This window comes from Osmerus mordax, chromosome 5, assembly GCF_038355195.1.
Source record: "Osmerus mordax isolate fOsmMor3 chromosome 5, fOsmMor3.pri, whole genome shotgun sequence".
Classification (NCBI taxonomy): domain Eukaryota; kingdom Metazoa; phylum Chordata; class Actinopteri; order Osmeriformes; family Osmeridae; genus Osmerus; species Osmerus mordax.
In genome coordinates this window covers 16,784,233-16,804,993 of record NC_090054.1, presented here as the reverse complement: position 1 = coordinate 16,804,993, position 20,761 = coordinate 16,784,233, and the positions used below count along the sequence as shown (strand labels likewise).

The 20,761-nt window shown below is 42.8% G+C and overlaps 2 protein-coding genes across 5 annotated transcripts; both read left to right on the top strand.

The window, feature by feature from the left end:
- Positions 1–246: 246 nt before the first annotated feature.
- Positions 247–4,216, top strand: cacul1 (CDK2 associated cullin domain 1). Its single transcript, XM_067236425.1, has 8 exons — positions 247–657; positions 879–1,005; positions 1,480–1,582; positions 1,695–1,790; positions 1,998–2,100; positions 2,205–2,294; positions 2,391–2,529; positions 2,696–4,216. The coding sequence occupies exons 1-8, from the start codon at positions 357–359 to the stop codon at positions 2,736–2,738; spliced, it is 1,002 nt and encodes a 333-aa protein (XP_067092526.1). The 5' UTR covers positions 247–356; the 3' UTR covers positions 2,739–4,216.
- Positions 4,217–4,713: 497 nt separating this feature from the next.
- Positions 4,714–20,031, top strand: mypn (myopalladin). 4 transcript variants are annotated; one of them, XM_067236307.1, is made up of 21 exons: positions 4,714–4,842; positions 5,720–6,859; positions 9,054–9,229; positions 9,315–9,366; positions 9,475–9,928; positions 10,043–10,117; positions 10,262–10,403; positions 10,673–10,696; positions 11,355–11,471; positions 11,571–12,279; positions 12,957–14,414; positions 14,516–14,657; positions 15,196–15,270; positions 16,398–16,619; positions 16,744–16,893; positions 16,984–17,066; positions 17,558–17,687; positions 17,777–17,984; positions 18,112–18,277; positions 18,367–18,500; positions 18,610–20,031. In XM_067236307.1, the coding sequence occupies exons 2-21, from the start codon at positions 5,721–5,723 to the stop codon at positions 18,786–18,788; spliced, it is 5,835 nt and encodes a 1,944-aa protein (XP_067092408.1). In that variant the 5' UTR covers positions 4,714–4,842; position 5,720; the 3' UTR covers positions 18,789–20,031. The 4 variants fall into 4 exon arrangements, with proteins under 4 accessions (XP_067092408.1, XP_067092407.1, XP_067092410.1 ...); XM_067236306.1 differs by having other exon boundaries at positions 15,193–15,270; XM_067236309.1 differs by having other exon boundaries at positions 15,193–15,270; positions 18,367–18,511; positions 18,610–18,747.
- The last annotated feature ends 730 nt before the right edge of the window (positions 20,032–20,761 follow it).

Genomic DNA, 20,761 nt, shown 5'->3' with positions numbered 1-20,761 from the left:
CAGTGGTTTGCATTTCATTATTTTAAGATATTAAGTTGGACAAAATTTCAGATTCTCTTGAAGAATATCATTTTTTAGGTAGGAGAGAGAATTTTTTTTTTAAAGATCAAAACACCGATTTTTGTTTGAAATACCGGTCCGCCATTTGGGCAGCACCGGAATACAAAACGACTGATGTTTCCCTGCACTTCTTTCAAACGTAAAGCAGTGTTGAGAAGTGTCGCACAAACTTGAGAGAAAACCACAATACTACGGACCTGACAAGCGGGTGAGAATACTCTTAAATTCGTCGCTTTCCCCACCATTTATAGCCATCTCTATGTGGATTTTCTGTGTATATCCTGTAAGTCTACAGCATGGAGGATATGGAAGAAGACAGCTTTGACCTACTTGATGACCACAACCATAACTACTGTGAGAACGGAACCCACTTGTATCTCAGGACCAAAATGTCAGATGCTCCCCAGCCACAACCTGTCTCACCGGTGCCTCTCATGCTAAGGGACCATGAAAAGGTCTGTTCCAGCAGCACCAGTAATTCAAAGTTAATGGACTTAGATTCAAGCAGCGAGAGCAGCAGTGAGATCAGCGACATTGATAGCCACGCTTCGTCAGCTCTTGCCGGAGCACTGACTCTGAACTCAGCCTCAAAGTTTCGTAAGTTTGTAGCTAGCACAGACGACGGAATTGCATCCAAAACCACGTCTTTTCCAATATGAGTAGGAAAGACTGCTAAGACCTGCCGCTATGGCTCATACACTTTGACCCAGTAACCATGGTGTTAACATTGCTAATACCACTGCAGGCCCACCTTGGACCCTGGTCTTGGAATGATAGGTTGTTTGTCTGATAATCTATTTTGTCATTGTGTGGTTCAGTAATGAATGCTATGACGGAGGAGGATTATAGAAGCACATACTGGCCAAACCTGGAGAAAGCCATTGACCACCTACTCATCCAAAACCCCTCGGACCACATCTCTATTTCATATGAGCAAATATACAGGTGGGCAATTTTTTTGCAAAAAATAAATCCATTCTAGGGGTGCCCTGGTGGCTCACCAGTCAAGTGCATGTACCACGTAGGTTAATATATTATTATTATTATTATTATTAATAATTAATAATGAGACTTTATATAGCACATTTCATACATAAAATCAATAAAAACAATAATACAAGTAATAATAAAACCCATCAGAGATAAAAATTAGTCAAATGCTTTGGTGAAAAGATAGGTTTTAAGCTGTCTTTTGAAAATGTATGTTAAGGGCTTACTGCAGGGCCCTGGGTTCCAATCCAGCTTGGGCAATTGCCTGCATGTCCTCCAATCTATCTCACCCTTCCATTTCTTGTATCTCTTCACTGTATCTGTCCCATTAAAGCAGAAATACCCTCAAAAAAAGAAAGAAAAGCTGTTCTATGTTTGATGAAACCATGTTATAGGCTAAGGGTGACTGTGTCCCTTTAACTTTTTCAGTTATGTGTACAAGTGTGTATGTCAGCAACACTCAGAGTTGCTGTACAAAGACTTGATGTCGAAGATTACTATCCACCTTCAGCAAGTATCTTCAGACTTACAGGTAAGAAACAAGGGTGTGGTTCTTGAAGTAATGTTTGTTTTGGATTCTTGAATTACCTCTATATTGTTGGGTGACGAACAAAGAATATAACTTATTTATTCTCTGTCTTTAGATTTGTCCACCAGAGAATTTTATTGAAAGTTTCAACCTTGCTCTAACTCAATACACAGCTGCTCTTCAATGCATAGTTCCTGTATTCATATACATGGTAAATATCAAAATATTTAACATTTTATTGCATGTTCCTTTGTTAAAATGTGATGGTCTTTTAAAAATCAATAAGCTATTTTGCTTCTGCCACAGTTCTTGGCAGCTCTTGAGGGCAAGACCAGTGTTGATGGCATACTCTTTCTCCAAAGCTGTTGGTTGCCGTCTGACAGCTTACACTCCATCTTCCTTAAATTTGCCCTTTCAGAATAAGTTCTACATTGAAACAAAGCTAAATAGAGACTTGAAAGAAGATCTTATGAAGCTGTTCACTGATCATGTTGCAGAAAAACATGTGAACACATTGATTCGTGAGTACTTTGCTCTACTTTTATAACACCTTGTAGTATTAACCACATAAACATGACTGTGCTGCGTATTCCTTGCGGTTACAATATGTTGTCTGCTTTCTTAGCACTTCTGATCAAAGCCCATTCCATGCCCTTTCAAGTCAGACCATCAACTATGGCTAGTGTGGTTAAAGGATTGTATTGTCTCAAACCAGGTCAGCCATTTATTTAGTAAAATATGGTTTTGAGATGGTATTTAAATGTACCGGATGTTGTCGTGTTATAATGACTGCTGAGTCTTACTGTTTCAGAGTGGGCCCAGTCAGCTCCTGCCCTGTTCTCTGGATTCATCCCTCAGATCAACCCTCCTGCAGTGGAGTCTCAGCTCTCTGACTATGCAGCTCATGACCAGAAATTGCAGATGGAGCTCTCTCTTAAGGGCTTTTCCAGGTCAGTGTTTCAAGATCGACTTTAGTACTGCACATAATGGTCATGACCACAGTATATGGTGGCTAGATCATGTTTGAATCCCAGCACATTCATTAATTATGTATGCTATGAAGGCACTGGATGTCTTCTGAATGACTTTTTGAGTGTGCTTTTTGCCCTGTTCCAGAGGTGACCAGTCTCGCAAGAGGACCAGTGAGGATTCGCCGTAGAGTAAGGCTAAGGCGTACTCAGCTCGTCATACACAGAAAAACAATATCCAGTCCCTTTGCTGCTTCTTTTACTTATACATGTACATGAATTGGCTGAATGATGAGTAAAATAGCAATGCATTGTTTTACTATGGCTCTGTCATCACATGGGGTGGCCTGGCTCAACCCAAACATGAAACACTGTGACTAGGAATTCATTAGCTGATTGGATGAGCTATTTGGGTGAGCCCAAGGTCTGTTGAGCCATAGTTGTGTGGTGGACAGTTCTTTTTGCCTCCTCTAAAAAGCACAGTGATTTCACAATGGTGCTTTTATCCATCTGTTGATAGATACATGCACCACGATCATTAGTGAGGTGCTAGTTTAGATGGGTCTGTGTATGTGCCTTCAGCTCTCCTCTGTTGGGTTTTTCGAGTGGCCTGCGTGACAACATGAACATGGATGAGAACTATCCTGAGATATAATTCCTGATTTCTAACCAGGACTCTCCTGATGTCTAGTCAGTTGTGGTGTCATCAAGACTTTTCATTGCTGCTAAATAGTTTCTCACATCTTTATATATGTACAGATCTGGATTTCACTTTCTGAGTAAGGAGACAGACACATTGATTGAAATTCAGTTGTATTGATCATTCAATTGATTTGCAAGATGTTGCCATGATGGCATAAGATGAATCTTACTTGTGCTAGCTAAGTCTTAATGGCCAGAAATCTAACATGCCCAGATAACTGGTTATTATTTACCTGACTTTTCCAACCTGATTTTCATACATGCTGGTCCAGTGCTAAAGATAGTGAATGCAAAGAGTTTTGGGTATCTCCCTGTGCTGGCTTAAGTTATGGCCATAACAACAAGTGTTTTTGCTTGAAACTGAAACATTGTGGGAGAAAAACGGGTTGAATGTGGATATTCCAAAATTGGCACGATCTAATCCTGCCCAATCCTATACTAAATTGTATAAGCCTGTTTTCTTGATCTGAAAATGCTGTATAAATTGTTTTTCTTTACTATTTCATTAAACTAGGTTGTACATTCAAAGCATGCCAAAGATTATTCACAGTGCTTTTGTTTACTTAATGCATTGGGATGATTGGTAATATATTTTTTAATATCAAATTCCCTTTGTTGCTGCTCTATCTATTGTAGTCACTGAGCCAATTAATGATCCATATTGATGAAAATTTTTGGTACATCTTGAGTTTGAGCAAAATTGTGTGTAAGCTTGTACAGTTGGTTGATGTAAATGGTTCTTGTCATAGCAGTATAATCATACAGTAGGCTAGCTACTGTAACTGAACAATCATTGTTACATGTTTAACTTGAATGAAATGTTTGATACAGCTTTTTGCACTGTTTTAAATGTAATCTGATGCTCAGACTTGATTGTCGTTATTGATTGCCTCTGGCGATTTATTGATGGCTCACTGCATTGTCTTATTTATGTACATATTGACTCATTTCAATAAACAATCTTGGAAATCCCTGTAAGTTCATTATTTTGTGCACACACCATCTTCTGGAGTGCTTTGTCATTCTTGGTTGCTAGCTCATTATGTACTGCAACTAATGATAGCTTTTTGCTGGGAAGCTACTCATTGTAGTGGTCAAGTACTATACACAACCATATTTGCACCCAGGGGTGTGTGAATGTCCTGGTAAACTGTGAGCAAGGACTCACCCTGAAGTTTATCTGCCGCAGACATTTGCTGTGTTAACATTAGTGTGCAGGAGGCTCAACGAAAGGCTTCTAATTCTAGAGTGGTGGGTTTTGACAGACGACCGTAGGTGTTCCTCCGCTGGAGGAGGAATCCCTTTACAGAACGCCCCCCATGGCCAATGAGATGGGCCAGGCAACCTAAAAATAACCTGCGACCAGTGCGCTGACAAATGTTACTACTTTTACGGGTGACAGGTTGCCCTAGCTGCTTCACTGTATTTCTCTGTAAAATCCAAGGTTAACTAGAAACTAGGAAGCCTGGGCAGCTGCCTGTGTCCAGATTATCCCAGGTGGCCACCACCGGAAGACCGTAATCTCCCTCTTTGAACACAGGTGTGCTCCGAGGATTGACAGATCCGGACGGGGCCAGCTGGGTTTATTTGAAGGTAAAGCAACCGCCTGTTACCTGGTTTTATTTGTGTTTTACTGGCTCGTATTAGACACAGAAACTGCCCACTGCAGCCCAGTCTCACAATGATCCATGTTGAGTGGTTCATTATGTGCAAATATATCCTCACTTTTTCAACTAAAGTTACAATAATTCATTCTTGTTGGGAGGCATTGACTTTTATCAGGGATTGCCTATTTCTAATCTGGAAGGGGCATTACTTAGTGTTATCTCAGTGTCAGTGTCTGCCCCAAAAAACATCAAAATATGATAAAATATGAAACTCTTGTTGAGAACTCGGAAGGATGAGTGGGGACTACTTTTTCTTGGTTTTCTTCATGTAAACTGACTCCTTGCTAATATTAGATATGACTTGGGGGGGGGGGGGGGGGGGGGGCAGAGAGGCTGTTTGCAAAGGATTAATGTACACAACAGCTGCAGCTGCAGGTCTGTGAGAAGGGCATTGCTGCCTCTCTTAATTGCGCTGAATTGAGTGTCGGTAGCATCTGGGTGCCCTATCCCATTTCTGGATTCAATAACTACCAAAACCTATCGTCAAAAAGCTGAATTCAAGCTGTGTGTTCTGGAATAAATACACGTCATACATGATAAAATATATGTCTTGGGTTGCATTAAAGCTGTCAAAATAGAAAATAGACAGCTATAATAAGACATGTTGATGGTCATGTAACTTAAATTGAGCTTTTTGTTATTAAAATGTGTGAGTATTTATTATGAGATCATAGGCTAATAAAAAAAAATAATCACCTTAAAGTAATTTTAATTCAACAGGCTTTTCTGAATGTACAAAAGACTATGTTATATGTATCAATAAAGTAATTACAGAATTACAGATTACTGTTTTCCCCCCACAGCATGACTGAGAACAAAGTGGACCAGCCAACTTCAGTATCTCAGCTCTTAAGAGAGAGCTACCTGGCAGAAGCACGAGCACACCAAAGACACAGCGAGATGAGTCGCTCGGACTCCTCCTCCTCGCGGCACCTCGTCTATGGGCCTCTCAAAGGCAAGGCTGAGGATTCAGTGGGGCACGAAGACCCCCAGCTCCCAGACCTCTCAGCCTTCCTGAGTCAGGAGGAGCTGGATAAAAGTGTCAACCTGGCTCGCCAGGCCATCGGACATGAGTCCTATCAGGAGAAGGCAGAGGTCAAGTCCCTCACCGCCTCTGCCACCAACTCCTCCACCTGCTCTGCCACTTCCTCTGCCACCTCCCCTTTAACCGCTCCCCCCTCCACTCCTCTTGCTGCCCACTCCACCCCCTTTGCTGCCCCTTCTTCCATCCCCTTTACTATCCCCTCAGTCTTGCCAACCACACAGTTATCCCCAGAAAGAAAAGAGCATCCACTGACACACTCCACATTGTCAGCAGAGAGACAGACACAACAGCCCCCAATGCAGGACAGTATGATGAGGAATAACAAGGCCCCCAAGGAGGGCTTTCAAGACTTCAACGTGTCAGCCAGGAACACACCTTACGGCCCGGAGACACAGTCCAAAAAGGAGTTCCTCAACAAGGCTGCAGACTTCATTGAAGAGCTCTCGTCTCTCTTCAAGGCCAACAGCTCCAAGAGGATACGGCCGAGAACGTGCAAGGCCCACAGGAGCAGGCATCAGAACAAGAGCCATTCGGAAGGGGCTGTGTTCGCCCTCAACACAGAGGACAGGGAGAGACCTATTCTACCTCAAGAGATGGAGAGGCCTGCTCCTGCCTTTGGCTGCCAGCCTGAGAACCAGATGGACCCAGCTGAGTTTGATCATGCATCGCCCGGGGAGCTCTCCATGCAGGACTGCAGGACTACAGAGGATCAGTATGAGTCTGGGGGGACGGAGGTGGAGGAGACCGAGAGCCCTGTCCTTGCAGAGAACACCTACAGAGCAGAGCCTGTCTGCGAGCCTCCTTGCTTCATCCAAAAACTGAAAAGCAGGGAAGTTGCAGAAGGCATCAAGGTCCAGTTGGACTGCATCGTAAGGGGACTTCCCATGCCTGAAGTCCGGTAAGGCAAAGCAACATTTTTTGGGGGGGCAAAACCACAAACTACTTGTTATAGCCAAACTATTTGGATTAAAAATGTTACATTGTACCTTCTACACCAGGGTAGCTATAATTATTCACGATAGTTTGAAATGTTACAGCTTCTCTTAGATTTGTTAGTTTTGTAAAAGAGCTCAGGACACTCAGTGGTATAAAATGTGCTTGGTTAGAACTTCACTAAGGTTTCTGGATATCAAGATGAGCCATGTCTGTGTTGTTATCATCAACCAAGATTAACTTAGATGTTGGTTTTCATTTCAATATGGCAAATATAGCTCCAAACATCCCTGATGCTTAACAGAATACTTTCTGCGTACCGAACATCCTTAACATTAATAGGAAATAGAGTTAAACGACATAAGAGAACTTCTTGAACTTCTAAAAAGGCAATTTTTGTTTAGTCAGATACATTAAGTTGTGAAAAGTTATGAGGTATTATTTCTGTTCAGGCAAATGTTGCTTTTTTCGGAGTCACCGAGAGCGCAGTCTGACAGGTGACACCAACAAACAGCTGACACTGAATCCTGTGTATGTGTGTTCTAGGTTATGCCTGGAACATTAGATCATCCCTGTGTTTTGTCAAAGTCCTGCAGCGTCAAAATTAATTTGGATAAGAGATTCTTCAAACTGTCAACTACTACTTGAGGTGTAACTACACTTCTTCATAACCCCTAATGTGACCTATTTGCTCAAAACATCAGAGGAATGTGAAAGGTTGAACAGTTGTCTGGGTTGAGAATGAATTCTTGCTTGAATAGAAAGACAAACAGTTGTATGAGCAGAGTGGTCAGTGTGAGGCTGCTAGTCCCACTGGTAACGATTCACCTACTGACTGTTCTTGTCACTGAAAATTTAGCGCCCTGCCATTTTTAGATGGCACTGGCACTGAGCACATCACTTGGGTTTGATAATGGAATTGACGACATTGTTGACGGAAACATGGACAAGTAATTCGGTAAAACCACTGATATGACGGTAAGTGTGTATTTGTGTTCAGTTTTAACTTATTTTTTACTGAACTTTAAGGTAGGACACTCATGTTCACTACAAATTGAATAGTCCTGTAATGTTTTTAGTCATATGAAACATGGTATGTAATGTGGTACTGAATGTAGTTCTGGAGTCATTTGAGTTGCTGTGATGTGAATTTGTGCCATCAGCCTGCTTGATATCGTATCTTAGTATCACAGGGTCTAGTGTCTGTGGTGTCAGGAGATAGTATTGTACATATTCTTAGTCTATGTTTAGTTTTGTGCGTATGTTGTTGGGACACCCAGTCACAGTGGTAGGCACCACAAGGCTCTGCTGGGGGGGCTTTCCTCAGTTGTGTTGGAGTCCAGAGACAAAATAGGCCTGACAGGTGCAGAGGACATCTCGTCTGCGGATACAAGCCAATTCCTCTGCTACTCATACTTTCAAATTAGAGCCTTACTCATTAGAAATGACACGCATTGCCAGATGGAACATGGGCAGTACATTCCAGTAATGTCGCCTACATTGCACCCAAGGATCAAACTCAGACCTGCAGAGTGGCACAGCATAGGGCCTGGTTGGGTTGAGGTCATTTTGAAAACTAGATCAGAAGACTTGGAATGAGCCCAGATATCCTGACCTATGAATATCTCACTGAAATCACAGACAGTATCTGGTGTACCATGGATTCAATTTGCTCACTCATTTCAAGGTCAAATACAATTAAAAAAATGTTACTTTAGCTGACATGATACAGTATGTGTTGCTGAGAGGGAAACATATAAACTCCTATCCACATGTTTGCAGGGGATATCTTTGACAGCATGATAACCTCACCCACCCAGAATAGAGTCATAGATCCAGAGAGGCTGGGAATACATGAGAGCGAAAGCTTAACTGTTGGTTCAGTAGTAACCATTGAGTGCTTCTTATCAAACAAGTGTTCCCATTCACATAAATTATTCTCACCATGGTGCGTGATTAGTGGCAATTTACTGTCACTAAAGACTGGTGTGGCTTCTTTTACAAAGAAAGGCATAGCTGTTCCCCTGAACTGGGTATAGTTTTACTTACTGGCAGTCAGCCAGGGAAACAGTGAGCATACGGCAAGACGCTCATCACCCAATAGAGGAAAGTGCAGTGTGAGGTGGAATTGTCAAGTATATTTGTATTGTGTTGCGCAGATGGTTTTGTGAGGGGAAGGAGCTGGAGAACAGCCCGGACATTCAGATCATCAACAACGGCGAGCTACACTCTCTGATCATTGCAGAGGCGTTTGAGGAAGACACTGGGCGTTACTCCTGCTTCGCCTCAAACTTCTACGGCACAGACTCCACCTCAGCAGAGATATACATAGAAGGTGACCGCTGTTTTGACCTTCAAGACATCTAATTTCAAAAGTTCTGTCTTCTGTTTAGTAACATGAGCTTTTGTTGATATTGCAGGAGCCTCCTCCACAGACTCTGAAGGGGAACAACGTTTTGAACACGCAGCACAGTGAATACCTTTTCTCACTATAAAATATTATTGAAAGATAAAATTATACTGACACATTTAGAATACTATTATAATGAAGATGTGTTTTTTTCCTCTGTAAACCTGAAGACTGAAGAGCAAAACAGCCCAACTGGCCCCATTTGTACCTGTGGTGGCCAATACAGGGGTGTCTGTTGATGTGGAAGACCACACCTCAGAGAACCCTGAGGAGTATCAACAGGAAGTCCCCTCAAAGCCATCTGGTCTCATGACCACATCCTCTCTACCTCTTCAGACAACAACCACTGTGATTCCTGTTCTGGAGGTCCCACCTGCAATACCTGATCAGGAGGGCTTTGCACTGGCAGACGCCCCGGAAGTGACAGCACCTGTCCAGGAGGTTCCGACACTGTCATCTGTAGATACAGAATCTACACTCGCACAGGACAAGCCGAGACCTTTAGCTGCTTTGGCAACGTCCATACTGCTACCTGTGCTTACTGCTACAACTCTACCACTGACCCAGGTGGTCTCTTCTGCACTGCCCATCCAAGTGGCTCCCACACAAACAACTCCCCCTGAGGTAATTTCTGCTCAGGGTTTTTATGAAGTTCATATAGTATTTGACCAAACACATTTAAAAAGATGTCTGTTATTATGTATTAGTGTAACCTATTTGTTTTAATCCTGCATCCAGAGTCAGAATTCCAACGAGATTCACCTTCAAGAATTAAACGTGAGACCTATCATGGCTGCTCCTGTATTCACAAAGGTAAACCTCCACCAATAATGTCCAGATTGTTTACATAGATATAATACAATAGATCATATCTGAGGAGTTACAATTATATAAAATGTAATCACAAAATCGATCTGAAAGGGAGGTTTAACCAAAAGTTTTACTCTGTACTCCCAGTCTCTGCAGGACCTGTTATCGTTGGAGGGCCAGCTGGTGGTGCTAGAGTGCCGTGTAAAGGGGGTGCCCTCCCCCAAAGTCAGCTGGTACAGAGATGGAATTGCTCTAGAAGACTCCCCTGACTTCAGAATCTTACAAAAGAGTAAGTTTGCGATGTGTTTAGGTGCCTATGAGACACTACTACCTTATTTCCATATTTTTTCCCTTCCATTTGTGGTGGAATAAACTATAGTTAATACATGTGAATAATTATACATGGTACTTAATCAATATCTAAATGCTTAAATTGCTGACACTTAGTAATTCTTGTGGATATCTAATATTTTCCTTGTTTGACTTGTGCTACCTTAAAAAAATATGTTATTGCTTATTAATACCCATGAAAGTTATATCCTGGTTTCTTATTTTCAGAGCCTAGATCTATGGCAGAATCAGGTAAATATTGCATGAATTATTTCAGCATCTCTTGAACATTATTTGTGCACCTCTCAGAAAGAGCAGCTAATTTGCAGTACATGTGAAAGTGCACTTTACAACAGTGCACACCCTCACTCTCCTGAGATGTTTATAGAGTCTGGTGTGGTCTGTCTCTTTTCTAACCCCCTTAAACATACACCAGAGTTGTTTGTCCTGACTTTGGACCATATAAGGCAGCTTGTCAAACGGGGTCTTAGCTAACGGCAAGATCTTGTGATTGGAAAGAACTGCTCTGTAGCGGCTCTGACTTGTAATGTTTAACTTCCTCTGAGTGTTGATATTCTACTGCTTATTACATTTTTTTAAACGTAATAAAGTTTTTTTTTCACGTCCTTTAAAGGCCAGTATCAAATGTTATCTAAAATGTCTCTCTGCTAATTGTATGATGTCAAATTTGTATATCTGGGAGTCAGATGGCTGAGCGGTGAGGGAGTCGGGCTAGTAATCTGAAGGTTGCCAGTTCGATTCCCAGCCGTGCCAAATTATGTTGTGTCCTTGGGCACCCTACTTGCCTCGGGGGAATGTCCCTGTACTTACTGTAAGTCGCTCTGGATAAGAGCGTTTGCTAAATGACTAAATGTAATGTAATGTAATATCTAATTTGCATTCATTCTAGAGGAGATATGCACTTTGGTCATTTCTGAAGTTTTCCCTGAAGATTCTGGAACATTTACTTGTACTGCAAGCAACAAGTATGGAACTGTATCCAGTATTGCTTCACTGAGGGTAAAAGGTAATGTATTTAATATACACTGAACATTATAGTATTTGTTAGACAATATCTCTCAGTATTTGTTGCAGATTATTTATATATCTGCCTGCACTTCACTAGGCAATGGCAATAACAGCAATCATGTGCAAGCCAGTCAACTCGCAGAGCCTTCACTATCTGAACTCCCCAAACCTCAGTCTGAGAGCTCTATGAGCATCAAGCCACACTCCAGCACCATCCGCTTGGACCCTCTCAGCTCCAGTAGCCTACGCCTGGACCCTCTGAGCACCAGTACCCTGCGTCTAGACCCTCACGGCTCCAGCGTGCTGCGCCAGGACCCTCTCAGCACCAGTCTCCCCAGCCTGGACCCCCTTAACCTCAGCACCCTCCACCAAGACCTGCCAGGCTCCACGATGGTGCGTCCAGACGCCCAAAAGACTCATGAGGGGGCCTCGTTTTACAAACCCTTCACAAGCCCACTGACGACCGAGTCCCAAAGCACTAGCTTTAAAAATGGTCAGGAAGATTCTAGACCTAAGGCAGCCATTGTTGGGTCATCTAAAGGGGAGGGGACAGTCAACCACCAGAATGTGAACCCCACTGTTGTGCCGCTGCCGGACCCCCCAACCTCATCCTGCCTGAAGTCTGGGGTCCTGGTAAACCACAAAGAGCCTCGGTCCGGCTCCAGGGTGGGACTACGTGTTCACTTTAAACTGCCAGAGGATGAGGAGGATGAGGATAGTGACGCATCCAACAGCCTATCAAATGAGGATATGGATCAGGCATCAGCCAACAAAGAACCACCACCAGTACTGGCCAAACCAAAGCTGTGAGTGTGACCAAAGTGTAGAATTTGATGAAGTGAGCGAACAGACATCAAACTATTTGCTCTTATACTGTTTATGTCTGTGTGAGCATGGGTTGTCTTGGTCTTGTGGCTCTTATTTTGAAATATGGTAGGTAGGGTTTGGTGGGTTGTTTTTAGAAAAGTAAACACTGAATGTGGGAGGAAACTTCTTGAGAATTTTGTTAGAACAGCTATACTCTGTATCACTGGTGGAGCAGCTATAGTTTGAGTACTGAACACATCTCGGCTTGACTATGTGGAGTTTTCAACTGCATAAAAGAATAGATGGGACATATTATATGTAAGTGCAGTGTTACAATTTTGTGTAGATATTTCAATATCTACACAACTTTCAATATTTTAAAGTTTGGTGCAACTGTTACTATTGGACGTTTTGCATGGCATGCAAGTTGAAAGCTAATGTAATTCAAACTAGATTTGCAGCATGTTTATCAGTATGGTACAGTTGTGGAGAGACAAATCAAATAATGTTGCGTTTTAGTGTTGTCTACTGGTATCCCATAAATGGGCAGGAAATTGTTGTGTGCTTTTCAACTGTGTGAATATCACACTGAATATAAAACTTTGTGTTCAGCCTGCAATGCTCATTTACATATCTGATACCTTTGTTTTGCATCCTTATTTTTACCATTACTCAGGGACCCAGTCCAGCTCCAGCTCCTCCACAACCAGGTCCTGATGGAGCAGCAACAGGAGGGTGAACCCTCGAACCAGAAGGAGGCCTCGAAGGCACACCACCACCACCACCCCCACCCACAATCAAAGTCCCAGGTTCAGCCTCTGCCCCAAGCAGAACCCCAGTCTCAGATCCAGGTCAAATTGACAACCCAGCCCCAGCCTCAGCCCCATGTCCAACCTCAGCCCCTTGTCCAGCACCAGCCCCAGCCCCAGTTCCAGCCTCAACCTCAGCCCCAGTTCCAGCCCCAGCCCCAGCCGCAGCCCCAGTTCCAGGCCCAATTCCAGCCCCAGTTCCAGCCTCAGTCTCAGCCCCAGCCTCAGCCCACAACACAGCTCCAGCCCCAACCCCAGTTCCAGCCTCCGTCTCCATTTCAGCCTAAATCCCAGTCGGAACCAAGCCTACATCCCCCACCCATCCCCACATTCATTCAAACATCTAATGCACCTTTATTTACCACAGCCCCCACATCTTCACTGACCTCCATTCCTGTGACCAGACTACACACCACCGCTGCACCGCTAGTGAGCACTATGCCTGCACCACTTCAAAGCATCACATTTGCACCTCACTTGAACTCCGCCCCTGCTCCACCTAAGAGCACCCTGCCATCCCCACCCCTTCTGAAAACAGCTCCTCTCGTGACGTCCCCTCCCCCTGCCCCTCAACTGACAACAACTCCTGCACACTACATGAACACAACACACACACACCCCTTCAGTGTGGCAGCTGTTACCCAGATGACCACAATTCACGCATCTCATCTGAATCTAGCCCCTTCGTCCCTGCCTAGGACCCTACCCACCACCCCCCAGTTTAGCTCCCCCTCCACCCCACATCTGAGCACAGCCCCCGCAGCATCACTCAGCTCCATCCCTGCTTCTCTTAACAAAGTCCCCACCTCCCTTCAGGATACCTCCCCCTATCCCATGCTGAGAAGCACCCATGCTTCCCTAATGAACTTGGCCCCCACATCCCAGAGCTTCAACTATGCTAGGCCCAAGGAGTTCATCGCTGCCCAGAGCCTCTCTCCAGTCAGGAGTCCCCCTCCGACAGAGTCCCCTGTTCCCCTGCTCCATGAGCTTGCCGCTGAGCTCCTATCTTCCACAGCCAAGTCCCCCACCTCCACTCCCTTCTCCCCCCCGCCCAGGGTCTTCCCCATCAGGGTGCTGAAGTCCCCCACCAGCCCCACCAGCCCCCTCAGCTTCATGTCCTCTCCCACCCTGGTACCCGCAGCCTTCCTCAACTCTGTATTTGCTCTACGGTCACAGTCGCCCCCCCAGGCCTCTTCCCCCACCTCCAGCAGCTCCACCCCCAGCCCCATTCAGAACCCTGTAGCCTTCCTCAGCTCCGTCTTGCCCTCCCTGCACACTTCACAACCCACCAACTCCATGGGCCTGCCCAGAAGCGCTCCAGCAGGGTAAGTCATCTTACCTTTTTGCTAACCTCATCAACTGAGTATTTCCTAAAATGTCACAATGTCATAGTGTTTGATTGTATTCACAAACTTGTTGTCCACAGGCCTTCTCAAGGCATACTGAAGAAGGTGCCCAGGACTCGTTTATTGTCAGACGATGAAATTCGAGACAGCAGAGAGTCCCTCTTTCAAGATATAGAGAAAAAGCTTCGGTTCAAAGATGAAGCCACGCGTTTTGTACAACAGGTAGTGAAGACCTCTGCAACAGTACAGTTACTCAAGCACATCGTATCTCTAGAATGGTTGTGATCTCGCAATATGCATCTAGGTATTGCATACATTGCGGATGTGGCTTGGAGTGTAACCAATGAATGAACAAAACAAGTGTTTGAATTGTACAAGGCGTTAAGGAGAAACAGCATGATGCATTCTCTGTTTTATTATTTAGTTTTCTTAAACAAGGACTTTTTTCAGTTTGATTCAGAAATCTCAGTGAAACTGAGAAAATCGTGAGGAAATATCTGGATTAGCTAACCTAAACCCAACAATAGCAGAGTGTAGGCAATCACTCCTCTCCAGATCATTCATTTCCCATAATCATTCATCACCTGTGTGTCCCTGTAACTTCATGCATTTCAATCACACATCACTCATTAGTGGTACCTAGTCACTAATAAGTGATCATGTGTGAGTGTGATCTGTATGCATCACAGTGTTCATCTGCGCGTGCGTGTATGTGTGTCTACGTTGGTGTTCATCATTCATCCCTATCCTCTCATAGAAGCCGACTAATGAGGGGAAAACAGCAAGCAGACCCTTTGGACCAAACATTCCCGCTACTGTCTTTAACTATGATGAGGTACAATGAACTACTCTCCCTCACTAGCATTGCTTTGCTTAACAAGCAGTCATAAAGTATAGATACTCGACTTTCAGTTGATATATGGTTAATCATTCTAATCGCACATTTAACCTTTTGTCAATAAATCACATGCATGAGTAGTAAATATAGAGTAAGTATATTGTTAGTATCAGAAACAAATCTTACATTTAATTATTATATACATCAAAGACATTTCAGCAGATTATTTCATTTTAAGTAATGTCCAGTTTACCAGACTACCTGCTGATTTCAGTTTACTGCATTAGAAGCCAATCATACTTCCTGTTCATTTCATTTCTCATAATGCTCCTACATTTAGAAACACCTCAACATCTTCATGTATTTCTGTACTTAAATTGAAATCAACCAAGGGGTTAAGAACAATAGTACTTCTTATTTGGAGTCTTCACTGTAAATAGGAACCTGTAATGTGTAAATGTCCCAGACAATTTTCTATAGTTTGGTGTTTCCTTGCGTTATAAAAAACTGGCCAATGCTCACACAATTGGGTTTGAGTTTCTAAGTCTCTAGTTCTATGGAATCCAATTCTGGCAAATATTTGTATTTTCATTTTTTTATGTCCTCTCTGTTAACTGTTCCATCCCTCCAAGAAGGATAGTAGGAATGCTGCTGCATGGCTATTGTGAAGGTTTAAAGCCACAATCTGTAATAATGTCCAGTCGGCATCGACCAATTGGGCTATTACAGAACCTACAGGCTTTGGCTTTAACATTATTGGGTGTGTTCCTATACTAATAATGACTATCCCTACAGTCTGACAAACACTATATGAGTATTTGGTTCTAATGTCAGTTCAGTGAAAACCATCCCAATAAGTTATTTTTACGGCGTCCTGGTGATTCTTGTTCAGACCTCATTATAAATTGGATTGTTATTTTTTGACTCAGTGAATGTAAGATTTCACAGCGTTACAAAGTTTTTGTCAAATTAAATCTCTGCCATTATTGATTGGGGATCCTTTAAACCAAATCTGAAATCATTCATGTGATTTCCATTCATGCATGTATCTCTTAGTTATCTCAACTAACAATATCAGCATGACCATGAATATTATGTTGATAGCATGGACTTCCTCGTTCTAGGAGTACAAAGTGTCCAACTTTGAGCATAGACTGATGAGTGAGATAGAGTTCCGTCTGGAGCGTACGCCAGTGGAGGAGTCAGACGACGAGGTGCAACACGATGAGATCCCCACAGGGAAGTGCATCGCCCCCATATTTGACAAGAAGCTGAAGAACTTTAGGGCCATGGAGGGTGTCCCAGTCACGTTCTCATGTAAAGTCGTTGGCATCCCCGTACCTAAGGTGAGGGAGTGATACATCACAGAGTAGCACTGCATATAGTAGGCAGTATTTTATATATATTTTACAAATGACAGCCATTAATGTTAAACACAATTTCGTCTTGTTCCTCATCTGTCTGTTCAAGGTTTATTGGTTCAAGGACGGAAAGCAGATCCTGAGTAAAAATGATCACTTTAAGAAGATCAGAGAGGGGGATGGAACCTGTGCCCTCCACATAGAGACCACCATCAATGATGACGACGGCAACTACACTGTCATGGCAGCTAACCCCCAGGTATAGCACATGTACGACTCATGCTCAGCAAGCCACCTGTTTCACTTGGACCCCCAAGTTTATTCTGGCATGCTGTTTAAAACCCGCCAGGGACGAATCAGCTGTTCCGGTCACTTGATCGTCCAAACGGGTCCCGTACGAAACCGTCTGACACCCATGATTCACTCTCAGAGGTGAGCAGGACTGAGTGTGCAGTGTGATCAGCAGAGGTAAGAATGATCCCTCTACACCATGAAGAGCCAGCATGTCTGCAGCTCATACTGTTTGTTACTAATACTGGCTGCACCAACAACAGGATTTATTTGTAATGAGCTATACATAACCTAAAATAGAAACGTGAACTAATACATTTTGCCTTACTCATGAGAGAACCACACCAGCGATTACACCTACTGTAGCTTGTGTGCTTGTACGGAACAAGGGAGTCAGGTGGCTGAGCGGTGAGGGAATCGTGCTAGTAATCCGAAGGTTGCCAGTTCGATTCCCGGTCATGCCAACCGATGTTGTGTCCTTGGGCAAGGCACTTCACCCTACTTGCCTCGGGGGAATGTCCCTGTACTTACTGTAAGTCGCTCTGGATAAGAGCGTCTGCTAAATGACTAAATGTAAATGTAAACAATAACATGCGTAACATGTTCTTCTTGTTCTTCTCTCATGGCTACAGAGTACGGGCCCGTGTACAGGAAGTGGAGGAGGGTGAGCAAACCCAGGAACGCTTTTTCCGACCTCACTTCCTCCAGGCTCCAGGAGATATGCTGGCCCATGAGGGCAAGCTGTGTAGGTTAGACTGTAAGGTAGGTAACATAACAGACATTAGTAATTGAAAGAAGATGACCAGGAAATGCTGTTGAAATCCTATATTTATTTATTTTTATTGTTCCAGGTGAGTGGTCTTCCAAACCCAGAGCTGATGTGGTTGATTAACGGAAGGCCCATCTATCCAGACTTCTACCACCGTATGCTGGTGAGGGAGAACGGTGTTCATTCACTGGTCATGGACCCCCTGACACAGAACGACGCAGGGACCTACACCTGCATCGCCAGCAACAAAGCGGGACAGAGCTCCTTCTGTCTGGAGCTAAAGGTTGTTGGTATGTTCTCCATATAAAGGGTTAGGAGGTTGTTTTGATTATATTTCATAATGAAGACCTTTCAAAAATGGAATGCAAATCACACAGTAGTTTGGTCTGAAGTGCTGTTGTTTATTTTTTCCTTCAGAAAAAGAAATGAAGCAACCACCCCAGTTTGTTGAGAAGCTCCAGAACACTGGTATCCCCGAGGGAACCCCAGTCAGACTGGAGTGCAGGGTGGTGGGCCTGCCCCCTCCTGTCATCTTCTGGAAGAAGGACAATGACAGCATCCCTAGCACAAAGGACAGAGTCAAGTCAGTTACTTACTGCTACTATACCCAGTATAGTCACTATAGGACAAATGATGACTTTGGTGTTCTGACATTGTTATGTCTCATTTCAGCATGCACCAGGATGCCACTGGTTATGTTTGCCTTTTAATTCAACCAACCAGGAAAGAGGATGCTGGTTGGTACACGGTGTCAGCTAAAAACGAGGCTGGTATCGTATCATGCACAGCTAGGCTAGACATCTATGGTAAGTTTTATGTACGTATCCCCTCCCTCATCCCATGTTCTTGCTGCAAAGTATTGAAATGACAGAACTTCTAAACACGTTCACTCAAATTGCTTTTTCAAATCTGTAGCCCAGTGGCACCAGCAGGTCCCAGTGCTCATGAAGAAGTCTCAACGCCCTGGAAGCCGCTATGCTGTTCTGACAGGTCAAGGCCTGGACATCAGGTCTGCCTTCCCCACCACAGACAACAGCCCTATCCTGTTCTCCAGCTCCCCTGTGGAGGCCACACTGGAGAGTGAGGAGCTGTAATCAGGACAGGAGAGACATCCATATACCCAAAGACACCACACACACTATCCCCACCAGCACTGGCTCTGTAAATGTAAACCACAATCATCTGTAGCCTTCTCACCCGGTGTGTACTGTAGCATGAGCTGTTATCTTTTAAATCTAGACTTATGGAATTATACATCATATCTGGGGAGGTGAGAGGGAATACACAGAGGATTACCATATGAGAAGAATGTCCCGTGATTTGTGTGGTTGTCAGATGTGATATATTGACATTAGAATAACAGAGAATTTTTGTTTCACCGAATCAAGAATCGTATTTGTCAAACTGTCAACCTAATGGTGTGGCCATTCCTACTGAACTGCACCATTTGTACTGTCTTATTCACACTGTCCCACAAAGCAAGATCAATGTGCAAAGTCTTAGTTCATGAGCCACCTCTGGGGTCCTCTAAAAGTTTTGAATAATAGATAGTTCACGTTTTCTACTTCCTTGTAGCATCATCGTGAGATTATAGATTAACCATGAGTACACACTTTCATTAAGCACTTCAACCTGTTTTTATGGCATAGTTTTAAATACATAGTTTTACTATTTATATGGGTTTCACACCACTTATTCTTACTGTAAACTTAGAGCATATTAAATTACAGTGTATTGAAGTTAGTATTATATAGTAGTATGAATAATTTGTTGGCTGATTCACCAATTTTATGTTTGCTAAAGAAACAGTAGATTGTGAAAACATATTTACAGTTATTTGAATTTAACTATACTTTGACTATACTATAACTAGATTCCCTTTTATATTCAATTCAAGAAACATTATTTTTAAAACATCACACACCTTTACACCCCATTGTTTATGCATGCTTAAGTAAAAGAAAACAAGCTCACTGAAGATAGGCTCTGTTACTTCTCACTGTCATACAAGCACATAGTTCTGGTCATAGTAGTTCATACTGCACATCTAGAGCCTCATTCAAGTTTTTGCATTTTAAACATTCAAACAGTAACATAATGTTTACTTTACAGAGTTGAGTTTTTAAAGTGAGGAACTTTGGCTGCTCTGTTATGTCTTTACAGCAATATAGTTTTTATTTTGAAAGATAAACTTATGTGTTACAATTTGTCTACTGATTTGGTATTTTTTGTTAGGCTAACAACTGACAAATAATAAGTTACATGTTTAAAAGCTTCTGTTCAAATAAGATAAAGTTGCACCATGTAAAATAGTTATTATATGTAAAATATATATAAAATGAGAATAAAGTTGTATTTATTAAAACAATTCAGCTTTGCAGAATTACAGTGTTACTTTGCCCTTTGAAATTGTACATGGATTATTATTTATTCAGTCTTTTCAAGATACATGAAAATTACAAAATGTTGACTGTCCAATTAAGCACTGCAAAGTTCAAACAGGCATGAAATCACATTCACCTTACTTGACCTATTTACACTGCTAACGCTCATTTCACCAGCTGCTACTTGTTGTTAGATGAACGTGTTGCAGACTGATAGATTTTTATTTGATTGTATTTGATTGACATATTTGAACATTTGAGAAACATATTTAATCATAGTATCATAATGAAGTTCCAGAGTTTATGTTTATAAGAGTAGTAGGTTATGTGGGAGGCCCAGTGTTATTCTCTTGGAGGTCTTTATGACTTAGACCCTTAGGTCGCTGCCTCATTTTCTGCGACACCATGATGCATGAAGTGTAATTAGCCAGAAGTGATCGGTTTCCATTTAGTGTAGGTGACAAAACTGTCTCTACAAGGTGAATGTAATGTAATATTTGAGCCCCAATCTTGACAGTCAAAGATCATAATTTGAAAATGCACCCCACTGAAAGGTTAGAATGACATTCACTCAAACCTAGACAAATGATCCAAACAGTACGTTTTACACTTTCCCCTTTTGTATACCATACGCTTCATTCCTAATCTCTAAACAGATCTATCATCCATCAGGACATTGTATG